The sequence below is a fragment of the Empidonax traillii genome, unplaced genomic scaffold, assembly GCF_003031625.1.
Source record: "Empidonax traillii isolate 1590-97213 ecotype Southwest subspecies unplaced genomic scaffold, ASM303162v1 scaffold143:size1492093, whole genome shotgun sequence".
Taxonomy (NCBI): domain Eukaryota; kingdom Metazoa; phylum Chordata; class Aves; order Passeriformes; family Tyrannidae; genus Empidonax; species Empidonax traillii.
The window spans coordinates 936,863-957,094 of NW_020955336.1; the positions used below are offsets into that span (position 1 = coordinate 936,863).

The 20,232-nt window shown below is 40.4% G+C and overlaps 1 protein-coding gene across 4 annotated transcripts in view; it reads left to right on the plus strand.

Annotated features, from left to right (window-relative positions):
• Positions 1-18,361, plus strand: part of PIK3CB (phosphatidylinositol-4,5-bisphosphate 3-kinase catalytic subunit beta) — an 85,547-nt gene extending 67,186 nt beyond the window's left edge. For all 4 annotated transcript variants that reach the window (XM_027884347.1, XM_027884350.1, XM_027884348.1 and 1 more), the window contains 12 exons: positions 2,076-2,197; positions 3,137-3,280; positions 4,096-4,195; positions 6,488-6,666; positions 7,277-7,386; positions 7,706-7,784; positions 13,166-13,333; positions 13,760-13,883; positions 14,917-15,062; positions 15,923-16,055; positions 16,515-17,598; positions 17,643-18,361. In XM_027884347.1, the coding sequence (XP_027740148.1) occupies positions 2,076-2,197; positions 3,137-3,280; positions 4,096-4,195; positions 6,488-6,666; positions 7,277-7,386; positions 7,706-7,784; positions 13,166-13,333; positions 13,760-13,883; positions 14,917-15,062; positions 15,923-16,055; positions 16,515-16,652 (1,443 nt within the window). In that variant the 3' untranslated portion in view covers positions 16,653-17,598; positions 17,643-18,361. The remainder of the gene's footprint in view (positions 1-2,075; positions 2,198-3,136; positions 3,281-4,095; positions 4,196-6,487; positions 6,667-7,276; positions 7,387-7,705; positions 7,785-13,165; positions 13,334-13,759; positions 13,884-14,916; positions 15,063-15,922; positions 16,056-16,514; positions 17,599-17,642) is intronic.
• Positions 18,362-20,232: the final 1,871 nt, after the last annotated feature.

Consider the following 20,232-nt stretch of genomic DNA (forward strand, 5'->3'; position numbering starts at 1 on the left):
CTTGTTTGCTGTACAGATGTGCACAATTATTTCACTACACTCTAAAGAACTTGGTGTAGCTGCCTTTTGCTGTATTTACCCAAACAGAATCCAACTCCTGTTTGGAGTTGAACTCTAACCTTTAATAAGAAAAATTGTATGAGCTTATAGTAAGACAATTCCTGCTTGATAGACTGATTTTTAAAAAGTAATAAAATAACAAATTTCTGGATTGGTGCTGAAACCTTTTAGTCTGATTATGCACAGTTTGACCAAACTAAAAGTCTGACCAGAATAACAAAGAGCACTCGCTCCAGGGGGTGAACCCAGATGTTGTTTTGGTCACCTGCTCATCCTGACAGAATTCATATTTAAATAGCACTCCACTTCTTGCAGACCATTACACTGAGATAATATTTATCTCTTTCCATGAGTCTAGTTTTTTAAATTTTAAACTAATTTCTTTTTCATTTTTTATTACCTTAGAGCTAAAAAGCTGATTCCTGTGAAGGATTATGATTGATAGTATAGATTTCTATTGTGCCTTAGTATTCTGACCTTCACCCGTTAATAGCTGGAAGAAAAGGAAGCCACTCCAAACTCACCTTCTGTCTATTTATCATGCAGTTTTTCTGATTATCCAGTCAGATCTGAGCTTGCCTCCAGCATGGAGCTCATTTCCTGTTACATCCTTTCTACCAGATGGATGTATATGTTGTGTGAACTCCTAAAAATAAATGGAATTTCATCCTTGCTAGTTGTCTGTGCCACGAACACCACACTAATAACATGGAGCATCCACACATTCCTTGTTCACTTGTGTTCTTCCATGTGCAAGAATCCTCATTCCTTGGTAATTCCATTGTGCTTCTGAATTTATTGTTTGTTATTGAAAGTTATCTGGAAATACAAACTGTAGAAATATAAGCGAGTACTTGTTTACTCATTAAAATATGTGAAGAAAAAGGCGTTCTGATTGCTGTGGGCTTTGAAATGTGGCCCTTGGCAGCAGCTTTGAAAAGTTATTTGGAATGTGGATATCAACTGACTGCTCAAAGTCCTTTAAATTTGGGAACATTAAATATTATATATGTATAAAGCGTTTTATTTAAGCAGATGGCTGAAAATATGTGGTCATCTTGTTACTGTGGACTTTCTGGAAGGAATGTAGTATTTATGTTGCTTATGTATAGGGAATAGTGCAGTTTATAGTTGTGGCAGCAAGGATACTCTTTCTGAAAAATGAGATCTTATCCTTAAACATGCCAAATATTTCTGTAAGTACTCCCAACAGCTTACCTTTTCAGGTAAGGCAAGACAGCCTCCTGAATTTTATGAGTTCCAAAATTAGTAGCACCCATAATTTACTTCTCATTAAAATTAAACATTTATTGTGGTAGCTGTAGGTTGCAGTGTTTGTACTGCTACACTGTGCATGCTGTTGTACTGGAAGGTTTTTTTAATGTTAATTTTTAGATGTGTTTCAGTAGAAGTCAAAAAATCATTCAGGTTTTGTAAGTTACTATTTAAATATGAAATAATTTCTATTATCTAATTTGCAGGAGAGGGTATTTTCATCATGAGTCATATGACTCAATCCTACAGAAAGGAAAATCTTGTGCTGTTGATACACTGCATTTATATATTCAAGTTTGTTTATTTGGAGAAATAGTGCACTGTTTCAGTCATACAACTATATACATATTATTAAAAATACACTCTCAGCAGCAAGTTTCATTCCAATGCAATAAACCCAGTTTATTTTGTGAGACCTCTGCATGTTGTTCTTCTTGGTTGTCCAAAATGATGCACTGCTGTGTTCTGTCATGTTTTTCAGCACATTATATCGCATAGGGATTTCTTTTAAAAAAATATCTAACCTTCATCATGCTTTCCACAATTTAAGCTTATTGTTATTCACAATGAGTGTGTGAAAAAGCTCCATCAGTTGAGGTGGTCAAATAATCTTGGTGAAGATTTCTTTCAACAAAAAAAAGGTCTTCTGTTGGTATGAATACTTCCATGGGCAGTTACACCCATTTGTGTTCTTAAATAGTTCCTTTACCTGTTACCTAATAATCTTCTTTTTAAAACAGCTTCAGGCCCTCCTTCAGATCTGGCCCAAGCTGCTGCCCAGAGAAGCTCTGGAACTGTTGGATTTCAACTACCCAGATCAGTATGTCAGGGAATATGCAGTGGGTTGTTTAAAGCAGATGAGGTGAGTATGTTGTGTTACTTTACCATGTGAGGCTTTCTGGGGTGGAAAACTGCCTTCACTTTGTTTACAAGAAAAAAAATGATCCCAGAGAGGACAGAGTTAAACACTCTGCCTGCCAGGGATAGGTGGCCAAATAAAGCAGTCGAATTTCTAGATAGGGACATTGGCAGCCAAATAAAACCTGTTTATTCTGACATCTTGTAGTCAGCAATGATTATTTTCCATATTGCAAAGTGCCCCTTTGTCCAAGAAAGGGATGAACACACCCAGCCCTCTCTGGGACAAAGGGAGAGTGAGATACTGTGAGAACTTCTTAAAAACAAAGGGAGAAATATCACAGTAGTCAAACCCTGTAAGACCTCATGTCCAGCCACCTCACAATCTGTGTCAGGGACTGGCTGCATCACAAAAGAGGAATGTAAGCTGTAGCATATAATAAATAATGAGAGAATTACTGGTGTGTTTGTTCTTCACAGGAGCCTTCTCTCTTTGCATTCTCTCTCTTCCTTTATTGCATTTCATTCTGCTCCTCACTGTAACCTAGGGCAAGACTTGTGTAACATTATCATTACTGCGTATTTCCTGTCCTTGAATTCTGAATTCTCTGTGGTGAATAGTTTAATGATTGATTTTTTAATGGTCAAGGCTGGACTTTTGGGGTAAGAAAAAAATAAATTGTTTGGCCTTCTTTCAAATGCAAACAAGCAGTTTTAGCTGCTGGGCTATCCTAATAACACCAAATTGTTATGTCTGGAATTATTTCCATCTGGCAATTGCACTAAGATGTGTATTATCCTTCTCCCTGCGATTGAAAAATTGGGGAACACTCTTGCTATTGAAACAAATCTGTTATTGTTGGATTTTTCATGTGCATCTGAATTTCTGGAGTACCATTACTCTAGCTGCTCTCACTAACTGCCTTTATGTATCTCGTTCTAGTGACGAAGAGCTCTCTCAGTATCTTCTCCAACTTGTGCAAGTCCTGAAGTACGAGCCTTTTCTGGATTGTGCACTGTCCAGGTTTCTCTTGGAAAGAGCACTCGCCAATAGGAGAATAGGACAGATGTTGTTCTGGCACCTAAGGTAGGAGGTTTTCCCTTTTTTTGTGTTTCTGAAACTGCTGAGCCAGATTGGACTTTCAAATTTGATTTCTTGAGGATTTTGCTAAATGAGCCATTTTCATAGTGCTCTACAAGTCCTCTTTAAGTTTCTTTATCTTTGGCATTTATTGAGCAAGTCTGTCATTAAATAAATTAAAGTGATTTGTAATCTGCCACATAATGAAAGAATTACAATAGAATAAAAGTAGTTTTGTGTGTCATTTCTACATTTGATGAGCAGTTTCATGAATGGCAGAAGCCTTGCAGAATGGACTGTAGGTTTATTCTGGCTTCAAAGCACAATTGATTTTAATATTTCTAACAAAAAAGAGCAAGTACTACATGACAGTGTTTTAGAGGGTAATAAACTCTGGTATAAGGTTCAGCGGTTTGATTTGATGTGTTCCCCTTTGGACAAATTTGGGCTTTGCCCTTACAAAGTCTTGGGAACACAAGGTTTAACATCAGCCCTCATTGTCAGTATCATCTTCTGTGACTTATCGGTCCTGTTCTGAGTAAAAGGGGATTCTGAAACAGGTATTTAATTGCTGCCTTCAAACATTTCCACCACTGCCTCCAGGGCAGTCTTGGACCTTGGAACAAATGGCACGTATCAAACCTGGCCTGTCTTCGTAGCCCTCAGCACAGAAGTGTTCTGCTATTTCTTAAAAATTCTGGCTTTTTGTTTTATCTGCATGTTCACGATGTGGTTTTATGTTTGTTTGGGGGTTTTTTAATGACTGGAAGAACACAGATGTGTAAGTGCCACGGTCTGACGAGACGCCTTTCTCCTCTCAGGTCGGAGGTTCACATCCCTGCTGTCTCAGTGCAGTTTGGTTTGATTCTGGAAGCTTACTGCAGGGGAAGTGTTGCTCACATGAAAGTGCTCGCTAAACAGGTATGGACTCCCCTTCTCCTGGCAGGCTTGACTTATCTGAGCTTGTGACTCTGACACTCGTTCCCCTGTTCCTGTGGGGTATATTGGTTACCTTGACAAAGCCCATCTGCTGGGAACGGGGGAGGGAGGGAAGCGTGTGTGACACAGAATTAAAAGGGCTAAATGGATGATGGAGCTGCCTCCCTGGTACAGAGGGCAGGCTGTGCTGTGGGGCCTCTGAGGTAGCGAGCTGGTTTATGGTGTTCCAGGATGTGAGAGGGACCTGCAGCAGTGTGGATGTGTTCCAGGGACAGCAGCAGACTCTGGGGGTTGATAACTGAAGAAGGGCTTCTGTGCGCTCGACCTTTTTCCCCTCAGTAAAGGCAGCATGTTCTAAATTTTACCTGGATGACTCCAGGACTACTTCCTACAGCTTTGGCTTTTGTTTAAAGGTGATGCAAAACCCCTTGAAGTTGTAGTATCGTGTAGTGCTCCCTGGAAATAGAGGTGTTGAAGTAACCCAAATACTCATTTTAGTGCTAATATATATGTACCATTTCTGGGGGGTTGGGGAAAGAAGAGAGATGTGTTTGCCGTTAAATGCCCTAAAAACCATAAGAGGTTTGCTTTCAAAAACACTACTAAGTCTATCAGCAGATCATTAAGAGACACTCACAAATCATGTTTGAAGTCTCTAGTGCAGTTTTAGTGAGTTAATTCAGATTGTGACCATAAAAATATTTGAAAAATGATCTCTCTTGGAGTTAATGTATTTACTGCATCAGGTCACAAAGACTCACTCAGTGGATGACTAACTGGTGAGTGGTATTTGTCTGCATTAAAACTCTCCTTTGGGAGGCATTTGGAACAGGAATATTCTGTTGTGCTGTTTATTGCTGCAGCTCACAGGGCATGGAAGAGACCATCTCTTACATATGTATGCTAGTTAACATTGTCAAAATCATAAAAAGATTAGGTAGTGAAATGCTTTAAGCAATAGAGGTAAGGTCAGTAAAGTTTTTGCGCACTTTACAGGAAGCAAATGTCAGTACAATCAAAGAGAGGGCAAAAAAATTCCCAACTGTGCAAACACGGAAGAAATTCAAAGTAGAAATACTTCAAAAAGTTCCTGTTTGTACAACACAGGTTCCATTTTGTTCCCCTGTCACTGATGTTTGTACAGCTCCTAGAATAGTGGAAAAGCAGAGGGCTTTTGGTTTTGACAGATGGCTGACCTGGCAGGTCTCCACTGCCAGTTTTATAATCAAACTGCATACAATTTCCCCAGCATCCTGCCTGACAGGGTTCAGTCTGTGGGAGGGGTGAGTTTTGACTCAGCACCTCGTAAGTTAGACTGAAGCTTCCTTGTATAGAAATCAGCTTTCATAATTGTTACCCTGGTGCTGTTTGCTGGAGAATCTCTGTATTGCTGAGCACATTAACTGTGGCTGGTGCAAACACAGCTGGTTGTTATAAGAACTGTTTTATATTTGACCAACGAGTTGTTTAGCTGTAGAAACTGTTTTTGTTGTGTGTGCTCTCTAGGTTTCTTACCAGAGGGCTTTGCTCTGTCAGTGCTGTACATTCACAACAGTAGTTTTCTTAGAAATGATGTACCAGTAGAAAACTTTCCAAAACAGAAGGGAAAGAAAGGGTCAAACTGCCTGTATTATTGCAAATAATTACCTTTTTACACATTTTTAGGTTAAAAATATTGTTTAGTTGAGATGCTATCATTTGGAACACCTGGGTTGGTTTGAGCTTTTACCTTATGCCTGACTGCAGCAGCATTTTAATGACAAACATTTCAGACTCTGATCTGTGACAGTTGCCTGTAAGTGGTCACGTGGCCACATCTTATTGGGTGCAACTAAATGTGAACAGTGAAGTATCTGCATCCACAGCTCATCTCAGCAGTGTCTGATTTTGTTAGAAATAGGAAGCACTCAGTGTTTGTGTTGAGTTCTGTATGGACAGAGGCACCTATGTTATGTGCTTGGTTGAGTTAGTATTTGTATTTTGAAGAAGGAGTTTGTGTTGATGTATCATACATTAAAATGCCCCATTCATTTTTTGGGAAATGTTAAGTCATGCTTCTGAAAGTGACTCGAAACTTAAGGGCTTTCATCCCATCAGTGTCTCTGTTAATTATGAAAATGGTATTTCGGGAAGATGAGTGACTTAATTGCCATCTATTATTTCCATTTTTAAAAAGCTGGAGAATTATTTAATACATTGGTTTGTTTGGAAATGGGATTTTTCACTGTATTATATCAGAGCAATGACTCTTAAAGAAAAAAATGTCTCTTTCAGGTGGAAGCCCTTAATAAAATGAAGACTTTAAATAGTCTAATTAAGCTGAATGCCATGAAGCAAAGCAAAGCAAAAGGAAAAGATGCCATGCATACGTGTTTGAAACAAAATGCTTACAGAGAAGCACTTTCTGATCTTCAGTCTCCTCTGAATCCTTCTGTTATACTTTCAGAACTGCAGTAAGTAAAGAATGAGTGGATTTCACTGTAGCTTTTGCATGGAGTCAGGAGCAGGAACTTCCTCTGGCTGTGTTGTTCAGCAGATGTGCTGCCATGGGGAGCTTTTCCTATGGGGAGAGAGGTCTGCTGGGAATCTTCCTAAGGTTAAGATACCAGTTAATTAGAAGATATTTGTGATCCACCATGAAACTCAGTATTCTCCTAATTGATCCATTAGCATAGCTGAATATGTTTAAATATAAGCCTCAAAGTGCATTGAGCTGCACTCCTTCCATCTGTTTATAATAATAAGCACAGAAGTCACTAAAACTTCTCACAGCACATAAAGTCTAAAAATTGATGGGAAAGAATAGAAAGAAAACTATTTTCTCTGAAAATGAGGGTGCTTGATTTAAGCACTAGAGATGTGTATGCCAGTCAAATACAGTCCATCTATAATATGTCCATAGCTTGGAAAGTGCTCACAGCATATCTGCAGAGTGAATGCTGAGAGAGCATTTAGGTATTTCCAAATGGAAAGTCTGTGTTCTGTCATGTTCTGAACCATGGTTAGACCTTTTCAGTTGAATTCTTCTTATTTGACTAAATCTTCTGTTGTATTTTCTTCTAGTGTTGAGAAGTGTAGATACATGGATTCTAAAATGAAGCCTCTGTGGATAGTGTACAACAACAAAATGTTTGGAGGAGATCTTGTAGGGATCATCTTTAAAAACGGTGATGGTAAGTAATGCCAGAAAGTTTAATTTTTTCCTTTTTCCTTCTTCATTGCCATGCTTGCACTTAAGCTGTGTCGCTGTGTTTTGCCATAATGGAAAGGTGGATGACTCTAACACTGGTAAACACTCAGCATCTTCTTCTGACTGAGTTTCAGAGTATGGGCATGGCCAGTCACGATGATGTGATTATGGTTGATGCCACTGTAACCCTTAGGCTCAAGGAGTGTTTGTAGATACCTTTGTCTGAGGACCTTATAAACTTTAGAAAGTTTGTTTGCAACACAGTGAGAACCTGAAGCAGCAGTTTCACCCTTTGGTTCCAGATCTCCGCCAGGACATGCTGACGCTCCAGATTTTGCGTTTGATGGACATCCTTTGGAAAGAAGCTGGGCTGGATCTCCGGTAAGGATCTCTGGAGGGCTCTGGTTTATCTGGATAGAGAGTCTACTTTTACAAGTAAAGCTTTCCTGGTTTTAAGTACCTTCCCTACTGCCCCTTTTCTAAACATCTGTATGGATGCCCAGAGGTTTCAACTGTCACAGCCAAGGTGAACCTTCTCTCCTTCCTGCTCTGAGCAGTCCCCTTATGGCTGTTCCCACTGTGAGCACCTTCAGTGTACCTGCTGGATCCCACTCCGCATGCTTTTGCTGATAAAACACTATTTGGATGTCAGAAGACATTCTTCAGACCAGAAATATATTTGTATCTTTCAAAGTCTCTTGCAAAGCAGCTTTCTTACCTTCATGTGCTTGCCAAGATGAGCATTACATCTTGGTAGGAATATCAGAGTATTCCAAAGAGGAACAGGATCAGGCATTGTTCCATGTTATCCTGCAATGCTCTAGTTGTGGGGAACTTTTCCACCCAAAGTTATGCACCATTTTTAGGTAACATGATTCTCAAATTCTAATTGGTCTTTAGAAAAGTAATCCTAAAGAAAGTACGGGGTGTCACATTATTATAAACCATGTGGAGGCCATAAATTCAATTTTATATGTCTGTGAAAGAGCTGTGCTTAATTTTTAAGTGTGGTGTTTTTTTGTAATTCTAGAAGTACTTATTTAAATATTATCTGAAATACTTATTTTAGATTCTTTGAGCTCATTTCAAATGTTTTATGGTTCAAGCACAACAGTGGGAGCTACATAAGGCACTTAACATCAGCACAGACAAGTGAAATTATAAACTTGTTACTTGTTTGCGTACAGAAAGATAGGAATGTGAATTCCAAACTGTTTCTGGAAATGTACATTTGTGAGGTGGCTGAGTGAGTGTTAAGTTGAACACTGACTTGAGGAAACCTCAGATAATTTATGTCATTATAAATAGACTCTGAGGAGACCAGTCCATTTTTTAGGGGCAAGGACAGCTTCTGGCAGCTGTGGAATTCCAGCTGTGGCATCCTTTGGTTGCTGCCTTCCCAGAATCATAGTTTGTGATGCCAGCCTGGGCCACACACTGTGCTTAGCAAACCGGAATAGTGATTAGAGTCATCAAATATGCTTCTCCTGACAAAGGCATTTTTTTAAACTTAGCAAAGGAAAACCAAAAAGTGGCTCTGATGTCCAAGTTTTTTCTTAAAACTCTGAGGAGAAAAAAAAAGTAGAAAGGGGAAGTTCCTAGCGAGAATTGAAGTTCTATATTTGGCCTCTTCCATTTATTTGCTTAACTGGGAGCATCTTCCTTCCATTCATCCTCTCACAGCTCCCATCATAAAATTCTGGGATTGGGGCAGGGTTACAATTCTGTGTCTGACAGAGATTAATCAGATACTTGCCAAGAGAAGGCTCTCAGATGGCCTTTATTGGGAACAGAATTGGACAAAGCAGCACTCGGAATGCTTGGAGCATTCAGGTAGGAGGGTAAGACTTTATCATCTCCATGTTTACAGTCTGCAGGTCTCTCAAGAAGAGACATTTCCAAAATCTATGATTTAACAGTGGTGCTGGTGAGGTCTTTGCTGTGTTCATGAGTCAGGACTCATTGGCTTGTTTTTGTTTGGGTGGGAGTCATGATCTCAGGCAGAAAAATAGTGTCAAATGGAGCTGCTTTCCTGAAAAATAGTGTCATACGCCTGTACCAATGAGTGGAGTCTTTGCTTCTTGCCCTGTACTGTCCTTGGAGGCTTTAGTTTCCCTGAAGTTGTTCATAACATTGGTGGGTACATAATGGATTTTGCACTTTTCAACTTTCCTCTACTACAGAAATTCTGATAACTCCATCCAGGTAACATCAGGGCTTCTTACTTGTGTCACTGGTGTCAGGGCAGAAGCACTTGCTGTTTGCCTCTCCCCATCAGTCGTGTTTTGCCTCAAGCAAATCGTGCAGCTTCTATGAAGGGTGGCTCAAATGGCAACCGAAGCACTGCCCTCGAGGAGTCTGGGACGTCATCAGTTCCCTTTTATTTGCACTGTGATCCACAGCAGTTCAGGAGTGATTTGAAAGCAAATCTTAGCTCAGTGTCTAAAGCAGGCATGATGCTCCCAATGGGATTTCTTTTCTCTAGAGAAGAACACCAAGTATATATTGATTTTGAGATCTCCATAGCTGAAGGAGGGGAAGTGTTTATTTGTTTGTTTAACTGTCAGCTAATGTGTCTCGTGGGTAAACTGGCCTCTTGCACGTGTATGTTGTGCTGCCTGGGTTCCTGTGTGTGAGGTCTGACTGAGCAACACCCAGGGCAGGGTTAGTATGGAAAAGGAGATGTGTTTGTGCAGGAGGATGCGGCAGTGCTCCAGTAGGTCCTTCATCCTGGTTGGCACTGAGGGGACTGTGCACACACAGCTGAGTAAAACCTGAGGTGCAGATTGATCTGCTTCCCAGTACAGAGCCAGCCATGAGCACCAGGGGCCTGCACCCCGGGCAAACACTGCTCTGACACTCAGAGGAGTCTGGCTCAGGTCAGTTCACCTTAAACCTCAGTCAGTCAAATAGCAGAGAGAAATGAAAATACCAGAAAAGCATGTTTTTTAGTTAATCCCCACACCTATTAATTTTAAGACAAACTATTACCTGAAAACTGAGCAGGAAATAATTGGCCTAAGACATTAGTAAGTATGTGCAGCCAAACTTCCTCAGGTTCTTCTGTAGTTTCTTTCTAGTTGTTTCTTGCACTTTAAATGTAGGCAGGTTAGGGAACAAACTTGTGAAGTTAAACAGTAATAATATTGAGTCTGCATTTGCAGAATGACAAATGAAACTTTGAGAGAGAAAAACTTTGAAACTCCCTGAAAAGTTGCAACTCCTCAAGTTACTCGGCTTTCAAAAATTCTGTATGCACAGGCATACTCACAGTAGATTACGTGGATTATTCTACTATTTCCACGAGGAACATTTAACTATTACAGATACGTGTCACAGTAGAGGAGAATAACATCTGTCTTCCCAGGAATGCTGTGGGGTCTGGGGTGTTGCACCTCTTAGGAAAGGAATCCTTGCATTAGGAAGTGTTTTGGCTGCTTTACCTGTATTAGGGCAGCAAAGCTGTGTTAAGGGAAAAACCAGTAAAGGAACAGAGCAACAGAAAATGCTGAATTTGTGGAGTTTGATCTACTTTGAGTCACCTTTGCTCTGGTAAATTGTCATAAAAGTATTTGGTTACTTTTTTGGGTGTTCTCCAAAGAACTTTTTTGTTTTGTGCTTGTTTATTGTGGGGTTTAATTTTCACCTCTCTTACCAGTGAGGTCTGATGTTACGTGGATGTGTATGAATGAAATCAGAATTCACACAAATACTGAAAATGTATTTGTTACAGCTCCAAAGATTGTCATGGTTTTAAACTATTGGACCTGAAGTTACAGAGAATATGCTGATAAATTACCAGAATTTGGTGTGTATTTGGAAGGATACTGCTTTGGAGAATTAAACTCTTGGGGAAAAAAAAAAAAAAGTTTTAAGTGAGTAGAGAGAAAAATTACTGTCCTGCCCAGGACTGCAGTATTGATCTGTCCATGGATTTCACTGGCTTTAAAAAGCAGGGAGCATATCCTGCTGGCAGATGTTGAAGTCAGAAAGACCAGGATGAGATGGGAAGGGCCCAGAGGATTTGTCCCTAACTTGACTCCTGTCAAACCGTCTCTCTGACAAGGATGTTTTTTCCTCCAGTTATAAGCACACAGCCCTCAAGGGGCTGAAGGCTTTCATCATTGCTTGCTTTTGAAGGGGAAGTTGCTGGCCATGTGCCCAGCTAAGCTGCAGCAGGGTGGGTTGAAATGCCATGGAAGGAGGCCAGCGTGCACTTTAACCTGGCAATATTTGGCTCCCATTTGTCGTGTCGTGATAAGGACGGGCTGCGCTTCCGTGTGTCGTGGGCGCTGCTGGTGGGCGATTACAGACCCCGTTGTGGTCACTGTGAGACCTGCTGGTCTGGGGAGCTGGGCTGTAACTGGGACACAGATCAGAATAGAAACGGGAAGAAGGTTCCAAGTCTGCGCTTCTTTTATTGTTTTGAAGTTGAGTGTTCTCGAAATACCCTGTTGAATCTGGTTTTCAGTTGGCTTTGTTGCCAGTAGAGTCCCAGACTATGTAGTTACTGCAGCTTGTGCTGTTTCAGTTGTGTTATCCCTGAGGTAGAGAAACTGCTCAGTTGCCTGATAGCTGTTATGGTAAAAAAAAGTGACTGATTTTGGATGGAATTTTATTTGTTTTCCTTCTATGGCTTGGGCTAATAGGCTGTGTCAGTTAGGGGATGACTTCTGCTTTGTAGCAATGAAATGTAATATCTATTTTATATATAAATAAAAGTGACAGCTCCACCAGCAGCACTTTATATATATATATATATATACACACACACATATAGATAGATATGTATGTACATGTATAGGTATGTACATATGCACACACATTAATTTTAATATATCCTGCAATTGTTTTATACAGCTCTATAAGTTAGTGACTGCTAGTCTACAGCTTGTGTACTGCAGTTAGATTTCTGTGGGCATCTCTTCTCTTATACCTGGGTTCACAACCACAACTGAGATAATATTCTTCACCTGAGATGCCTGGCACGAGAACAGACACCTCAGTTTGGGATGCAGTGCTTTTGAAGAGTTTGCTGTGAGTTTCCATAGCACGCACTGAGCTCCCGTCCCAGGGGGAGTTGGCATCCTGGTTAGCTTTGTGAGCATCTCGAGTGAGAAAACCCTCATCTGTTTAGACACATCTCTCCTTGGTTCATATCCTTAACTGTGTCTTATTGTAAAGCAGTGATGTTGTTGGAGATGTTTTTACTAGTCCCAGTATATGAATGCACAGGTATGTTCATAGATACCAGGTAAGTTGAGATGTATTCCTGTTTTTCATTGGGTTTCTGTGCTTAAATTTAGTAAGAGCTGGGAAACATTTTAAATGTCTATATTTAGAAGGATTTCTAGCATTTTAATTTGAAATAGGAAGAAGGATGGGGGGGAAGGATAAGATCCTTTTTACAGATCCACTTTTACAGAAGTGATGTATCTGGAATGAGCAGGAGTGTGTTGGTGTCTGCCCGGGCAGGAATGAACAAATGCAAACCCGGGGCTCCCTCTGTGGGTCGTCCCGTGAAATTACTGGAAAAAATCAGGAGGATTTTTTTTTTTTTTTTTACATATATGTACATAATAGGAAAAATTAATGCTTTTAATGTATTGCTGGTATTTTACCTTTACAAGCAATTCGTGTATGTTGACCTTTGAGAGGTTTACTGTTCAAATGAGTGTCAATATTCAGCCCTCTGGGAAAATCGATACACTAAAGAAACGTGTTGCTGTATCAGATTTTAACGTGATTCTTTTTCCCCTCAGGATATTGCCCTATGGCTGTTTGGCAACTGGAGATCACTCTGGCCTTATTGAGGCTGTTTCCAGTTCAGAAACCATTGCTGACATTCAGTTAAACAGCAGCAACGTTGCTGCAGCCGCTGCCTTCAACAAGGACGCGCTCCTGAACTGGCTGAAGGAATACAATTTAGGGTAATTTCTATGGTTATTTTCTCGGCTATAGTATGAGCTACAAAATGCCTCTTAAGTTTCTCTTTTAATGTTGAGAGAGGTATTGTTCTTCTGGCAGGTTTGTTGCTAATTATTTTTCTATTATGTCAAATTCTGACTCAGATTCCTGGTGCCCTTGGACCTGGCATTTGCAGCATTTTCACTGCATGTTGTTGAGTAATACTAGATTTGGCAAAACAAAAAACATGGGCTTTGAGTCTTGATGTTGTTGCCTTTCTTACTGCCTATTCTCCATGGCTACTTTTACAGTTTTTTTTCTCAAGTAAGCCTGGTTTTACAGCATCCTGAAGGACTTTTGGTTTATACAAGCAAAAATCCTACTTGGGGTCAAGGCATGACAGGAATTACCAATAGTGTTACTAATAATGTTTGTCTTTGTGGTTACAGAGATGACTTGGATCGAGCCATTGAAGAATTTACTCTGTCTTGTGCTGGCTACTGTGTAGCTACTTATGTATTAGGAATTGGTGACAGACACAGTGACAACATCATGGTCAGAAAAAACGGGCAGGTAAAAATCCTTTCCCTGGGCAGAATAACAGTGTGCAGGAATTGTCTGGAGAACTTGTAATTTCTGTGATGTCTTGGTGAAATTAAATCCACAGATGATTAGAAATTTTGCCTTTGTTCACTGAGAATTAAAGAAAGCTTCAAGGAGAGGAAATGTAATGCTGGTGGAAGGACAGACCACTTCAGTAAGCAATTCTATATCAAGAGAGGCTGTTCTGTAGAGCTTTTTCAGAACACCCAAAAGGTCTGTTAATGGTTCAGAATCATTGAATAAAAGTAACCTTAGAGTATCTTGCAAAAGACCATCCTTAAAAAGACGTGAATTGCATTTTGGAGCAATGCAGTTTCCCTGAAGGGACCCTCTGCAGCTCAGCCCTGCAGAAATGCTCAGTGTGGAACCAGTACCAGCACAATGCTGTGCCCTGAGCACCTGGGTGAGCTCTTAGACATGTATTTTCTTGCTTAATGACTAATTTGTACTGTAAAACTTGTCTGATTTAGTTGAAATCATTCTGCCTAGAAAACTAGTAAAGGTTATAAAAGTGAGAGTTCTACAGACATTTGCAGTGTTCGTTTAAGTTTGTACCTCCTGGAAGAAAGCCAAAATGTCCTTATCTTCGATTCTAAAATGGGAGAACTGCCACAGGTTCCTTAAGATTAACTTAATTCTGCTGACTTTGCCTCTGTCTTTATGTGGGAAGTCCTTGGATATGATGATGTTGAGCCTCGTGGGCTCATCCTTGGGCTCATTTTTCTGGGTGATATTGCCAGCAGGACATCCAGTGGCAGACCTTAAACCTCAGATAATATTTTGCACTCTGATTTGCTGCAGTGGCCACTCAAGAGCGTGGACATTATCACTGACTTTAAATCTTGAAATGTTTTCAAGCAAACCCCAAAGGGCTGAAACCATGGGCTGTGGAGAGTTGCATTAGGAGTTACAACTGTTCTTAGTACCAGCATCCTGCAGAGATATCAGAAAAGTGACATATTTCACTGGAAAAATTAACTTCCAATTCTGTTTCTTTTTTTAGCTCTTTCACATAGATTTTGGGCATATTCTTGGAAACTTTAAGTCCAAGTTTGGAATTAAAAGGGAACGGGTACCTTTCATACTCACCTATGATTTCATTCATGTTATTCAACAAGGAAAAACAGGGAACACTGAAAAATTTGGTCGGTGAGTATTATTTTGATTGCTTTGTAACCGAGATGATCTCTGGTGATAATTTCCAGCATGCCAGGAACCTATCTGGGTTTGGTTTGCGCATTTGCACTTGTGTGGAGGTGTCCTAAATGCATTTACTGTCCTATCTGCTTCTCTACCTGAGCAAGAATGTACATACCAAGTATTTCATAACCAGAAGCTGCAGCTGTGCAGTGGGAAGATGCAGTTCTACCTCCCACAGCAGGAGGTGGCAGCTTTTGTTGGGCTCATTCAGTTTTTCCTTCAGCAGCACTGGGCTTTAGGCAAGGGTGCCACAGACTTGTTCAGGTGAGATGAAGCACTGGCCTTAGGAGCAGGCTCCCTTTTGCCCTTCCTGTCCATCAGTGCACACTCAGGGTGCTACCCCATCCTGACCTTGCTTGGACACTTGGGCATAGAGAGCCACTTGCTCAAAATCCAGCCACATCTGGCAGTTGGTTCAGTTTTGACCTTGTCTGTAGGAAGGAATTACAGGTGATAGAGATTAGGGACAGGTTGGGCTGATATCGAGGGACTGCTATAGGGCTTTTGTTTTTCCACTGTAGGTGCACTCAGTAGGATCATCAGGGAATTTCACCTAACAAATTCTCAGCAGATGGGACACTGGCATGACCTCTGGTGGTCTTTTGTACTGATGTTTTAGGGGCTTGTTGCAGAGCCATGGGATATGTTTGTGAGAATGCATCAGAGTTCTGCACACATCTCTGTCCTTTCTGTCCCTACAATACATGTGTTAGACCAGATAAGGAATTTGGGAAATGGTTCCATACCTTTGTCCTCTGTGGAAGTTCTCACGTGTTGTGTTCATTCCATGTGCCCTGTGGGACACCAAGGTTCCGGCAGTATTGTGAAGAAGCCTACCTGATCCTGCGGAAACACGGGAACCTATTTATTACACTCTTTGCACTGATGTTGACTGCAGGGCTTCCAGAGCTGACCTCTGTCAAGGACATCCAGTATCTCAAGGTAAAGTAAGATTTACAGCTCAGCGGGACTTAGCATTTTTCCAGGATGGGAATTTTTGATTCCAAGATTAATACATTTTAATTGTTTTCCATTTCTGCCAAGATTTCCACACAGTCCTCAAAGCTTTCTTTTTCAGCTCTGTAGTCAGTCCTAGTGCTCAAAGGAAACTGTTCCTTTCATGAGTTCAGCATCCCTGCATCTTAAATGTAGTGTGTAGTGTTTCCATCTTGGCTCATACACAAGCAGAGACCCATAAAGGGGAAAATTATTTGCTTAATTCTTTTTCAGTTTTATCTTAAAACCCAGAAAATACCTCTGATAGTACACTGATGGCTCAATGAATAGGTGAAGAAGTGACACAACACAACAAACCAGAATGCAGTTTATGTTGAAAGGTGATGGAGGTTTTAACTGTGTTTTTTAAAATTCCTGACAGTACTTGTTTTCCTGTTGTCTTAGGACTCTCTTGCCTTAGGGAAGACCGAGGAAGAAGCACTAAAACAATTTAAGCAAAAGTTTGATGAAGCACTCCGGGAAAGTTGGACTACTAAAGTGAACTGGATGGCTCACACTGTTAGAAAAGATTATAGATCCTAGAAGACTTCTGCATTTGCACTAAGCTGAAGGTTAGCTTGATAAGTGTTTTTAGAGGGTGTCTGTCCTATGGACCAACAAAACTTCAAGAATCGTTTGGATAACGCTCTCAGGCTCACAAACAACGAAAAGAAATGGACTGAAATAACTCCTGAGTCTTTTGCACTCTGCTTCTGAATGCTTGATTCCAAGACTGTCTCTAGAAACAGTGAACATCCTGGATAATCAGTTCCTGCTGACTTTGCACGCTGAGAGCTACTAGGCATTTTTAAAAATTCTTTGGTACTTTATGGAGGTGTAAATATTTGTTTTTATACGTTAGAGTAATGTACTCTAACATACTCGGGAGGGTTGAAGACCTCTGACAGAACTGTTATTTGTTTAAAGTTGGGACTTGAAGAGTAAATTTTTTTTTATATCCTAATGTGGCTAAAAATGACCATATTGTGTATATTTTTCATAAGACCTCTGCCCTCCTGGCACAGATGCATTAATTCTACTGTAAATAGCAAGCACAGTGTCACTGTACTGCAGGGAGCTGCTCCACGTCTCGTGCTGCTGCTGAAGGAAGGGTGGATGTTGGCAGGGTTGGGGAAGGACAGGAACATCTTTGGGAATGATGCAGCATCCAAATGTTCAGGGTTGCACAGTTTTGTTCCTCTGACATAACACACACAAAAGAAGCCCTTTAGAATCAGGAAGGTGAGGCAAATTCCAGACGTGCCTGTGAATCCCTCGTGGTCTCCCGCTCAGCCTCTGGGGCTTTGCCCTCAGTACCTCGAGGGGCACATTTGGTTCAGGTTCAGCAAGAAGCTTCTCACAGCCTTACACTGAAATTTGTATCTCAGATTAGTTGCTCCCTGCAAAATGTACTGACTTATGTAAGAGACATTTTAATTCAATATATTACACAAAGTGGTTTTTAGAGCCTACACACCAAAAACCCCAAGTGTTTGGAAAAGCAAGTGTTGATGGGGAAAGGTCATTTCACAGAACTCCAAGGCGAAGTCACTGGTCTTTTCTTGCTGTATTTATTAAAAGCTTGCAGTAATGTTGCTTTACCAAGATATATATGTCAAAGATGGTTGCTGAAGAAACTGGATTTGTTTTAATTTATTTAGTGAGGTACCAGGCTTGTAGGTGCTTAAATGGAGAGCAAATTTGTTACGTGCAATAGGGAACTGCTGGTTCAAAGATGTAACATACTGTTTCTGAACATCAGCAAGAGAGATTTTAACTACTGCTTGTTCTCCAAGGAACACTGGTAGCTCTTGATTCTTGTTGACATTTGAAAGAGAATTAAACATATATATTTACCTTTTGACTAAACAGTTGTTCTGCATAGAAATGTTGGTTTATTGTTGGCAGGAATTTAGGGAAAGGTGCTTTTACTTTGTTGAGAGTGGTTTATTTTTGTTGGTTTGGGGTTTCCTTGTTTCTTTTAGAGGTCAAGAACCTACCTGGAGCCAAGGTGGCATTCTGTATTCTCTTGTCCCTCACCCATTGGGCTTATCTATCTGAACAGACTTCTGGTTCTAGAATATGGTAAAAGTAACAAGTGGTTTCTGGTTTGGTTTTGTTGGGCTTGATTTTTTTTTTTTTATACAATATAGTAGCATTAAAAGTGCTTTTTCCCCTGGGGTTTATATATATATATAATCTACAACAGATGGCAGGAAAGCTAAAAAGAAACTACATTGGAGGTGATAACTCTGGAAAAAGTAATTTCATCCTCGGCTACTTCACAGCATGTAAATTTGCATAAGTAACTGTTCTTGGACACATTGTATTTTTCTGTGAAACAGAGTATCAGACATCTCCGCTACACTGTCTTGTTGAGGGAGACATAACCTTTCCCAGAACTTTTGAGATGAAGTTGGCGAGTTCCGCTTGGCTGCTTGGAGCTGGTGTGTGTGGTATCTGAGAGGAGGGAGTGTGATGGCATCTTTACATCCACAGCTTGACAGGGTCAGCTCCGTGTTCCAGCCCAGCCTGCCTGTGGGACGTGGAACAGGTTGTTCAAGTCTGTGCCTCAGACTCACTCCTGTTGGCCAAACTGGAGGTAGGAGCCTTGACCTCCAGGTGCAGGAACACCTTCCCTCAAGTACCACCAGGAAATTGCACTGAATAAAGTCGTTTTGTGTTGTGAGATTGTTTTGGGATGTGATTTTGATGCAGGTTATAAAAGTACTTGGGATAAGCAATGGGATTTCCTCACCATCTTCCCTGAGGAAGGTATTTAGAGATTAGTAAGAAATACTACTTCTGCCCAGTATTTGTGTTGGTTGACAGCCCTTGAACTGGCTGTGTTGTGTTTGGTTGTCTTTACCTTTGCTACACTTACTCTTGGCAATAAATTAGCAAGAATGGGGAGAGGAAGTTACAGGCCTGTAAATGGTCTGGTTTTGTGTTTTCAGCAAAGACGATGCATTCTCCTCATGTAAATTCATCTTGGTCAAATAGCTGAGAAGATGGCACATCTCAGAGGAATGCCTTCCAGGCTGGCATCTCAGGGATGAACCTGACAGCAAGCAGTGTTTCTAAGGTCACCGAGGTTAATTTTGTGATACCTTCATGTTAAGTTTTGAGTGGAGTACTGGTTTGCTGAATTGTATTAGTAAATAGATCACCACTTGCCCTGGTTTTCATCGTATTTGCTACAGCCTGTGGTATAGAGACTTTCATTCGGGAAACAAACAAATAAATAAATAACTGCTTTGTGAAATGTTGGAAGAGAGACAGTCTGTCCTTCACATTTTGTCATCCAAGAGGAAAAGACTGGAATTTTGGCACATCAATCTGTTGCTTATTTCTGTACTTACCTCCCAGTATCCAGCTGCAGTATTGAAATGGTAAGTTCATGTGGGCTGATTGGGATCATATTATTTTAGACCATTTACAAAGTTCAAAAGGCATCAAATGGTCAGATTTATAATATGAGAGGTTTAAGATTTTGTTTGTAACAATAAGGAGAAACATAACCTTTTTAAATGTGGAAGCTTTGGAAAGGATGTCGTTTTGTGCAGCTGTAGAAAAGAAACATAAGGTACAACTTTGATAACAAACATCTTCAGTTCAGATAGTCTCATGTTATGTTAATTACTTTTCTCCAGGTCTACTTCTAGTCTGCTCTGTACAGGCCAACTAAAAAATTACTTTTCTTTCTCAAGGCCTTCATTGTATCTGGCAAAAAAGAAAGTTACCTAGGCTGCTTTAAAAAACAAAGTTGAAATTGGGTATATGCAGTGTATATATTGTATTAATTTATTCTGTTTTTCTTTTGATTGCATGAGTACTCTGTGGGTACTTTACCTTAAATTATTTGATTTGAATCATTCTTTACCTTGAACCATTTGATTTGTGAACAAATGGTGACAACTGCTGCTTTTATATTCCTGCCTGTCCTGTGTTGGATTTCCAGGGAAAGAGCTCCCATGGATTTGTCCCTCACCAGTGGAGTTGCTTCCTTTCCCTTTTATGCTTGTATCAGTTGCATTGGCAGGGGTGTGTTGATTTACAAGTCACTCACATTGCAGTGAGTGCCTTTGATGGAGCCCATTTGTGTATTTAATATAATAGAGCC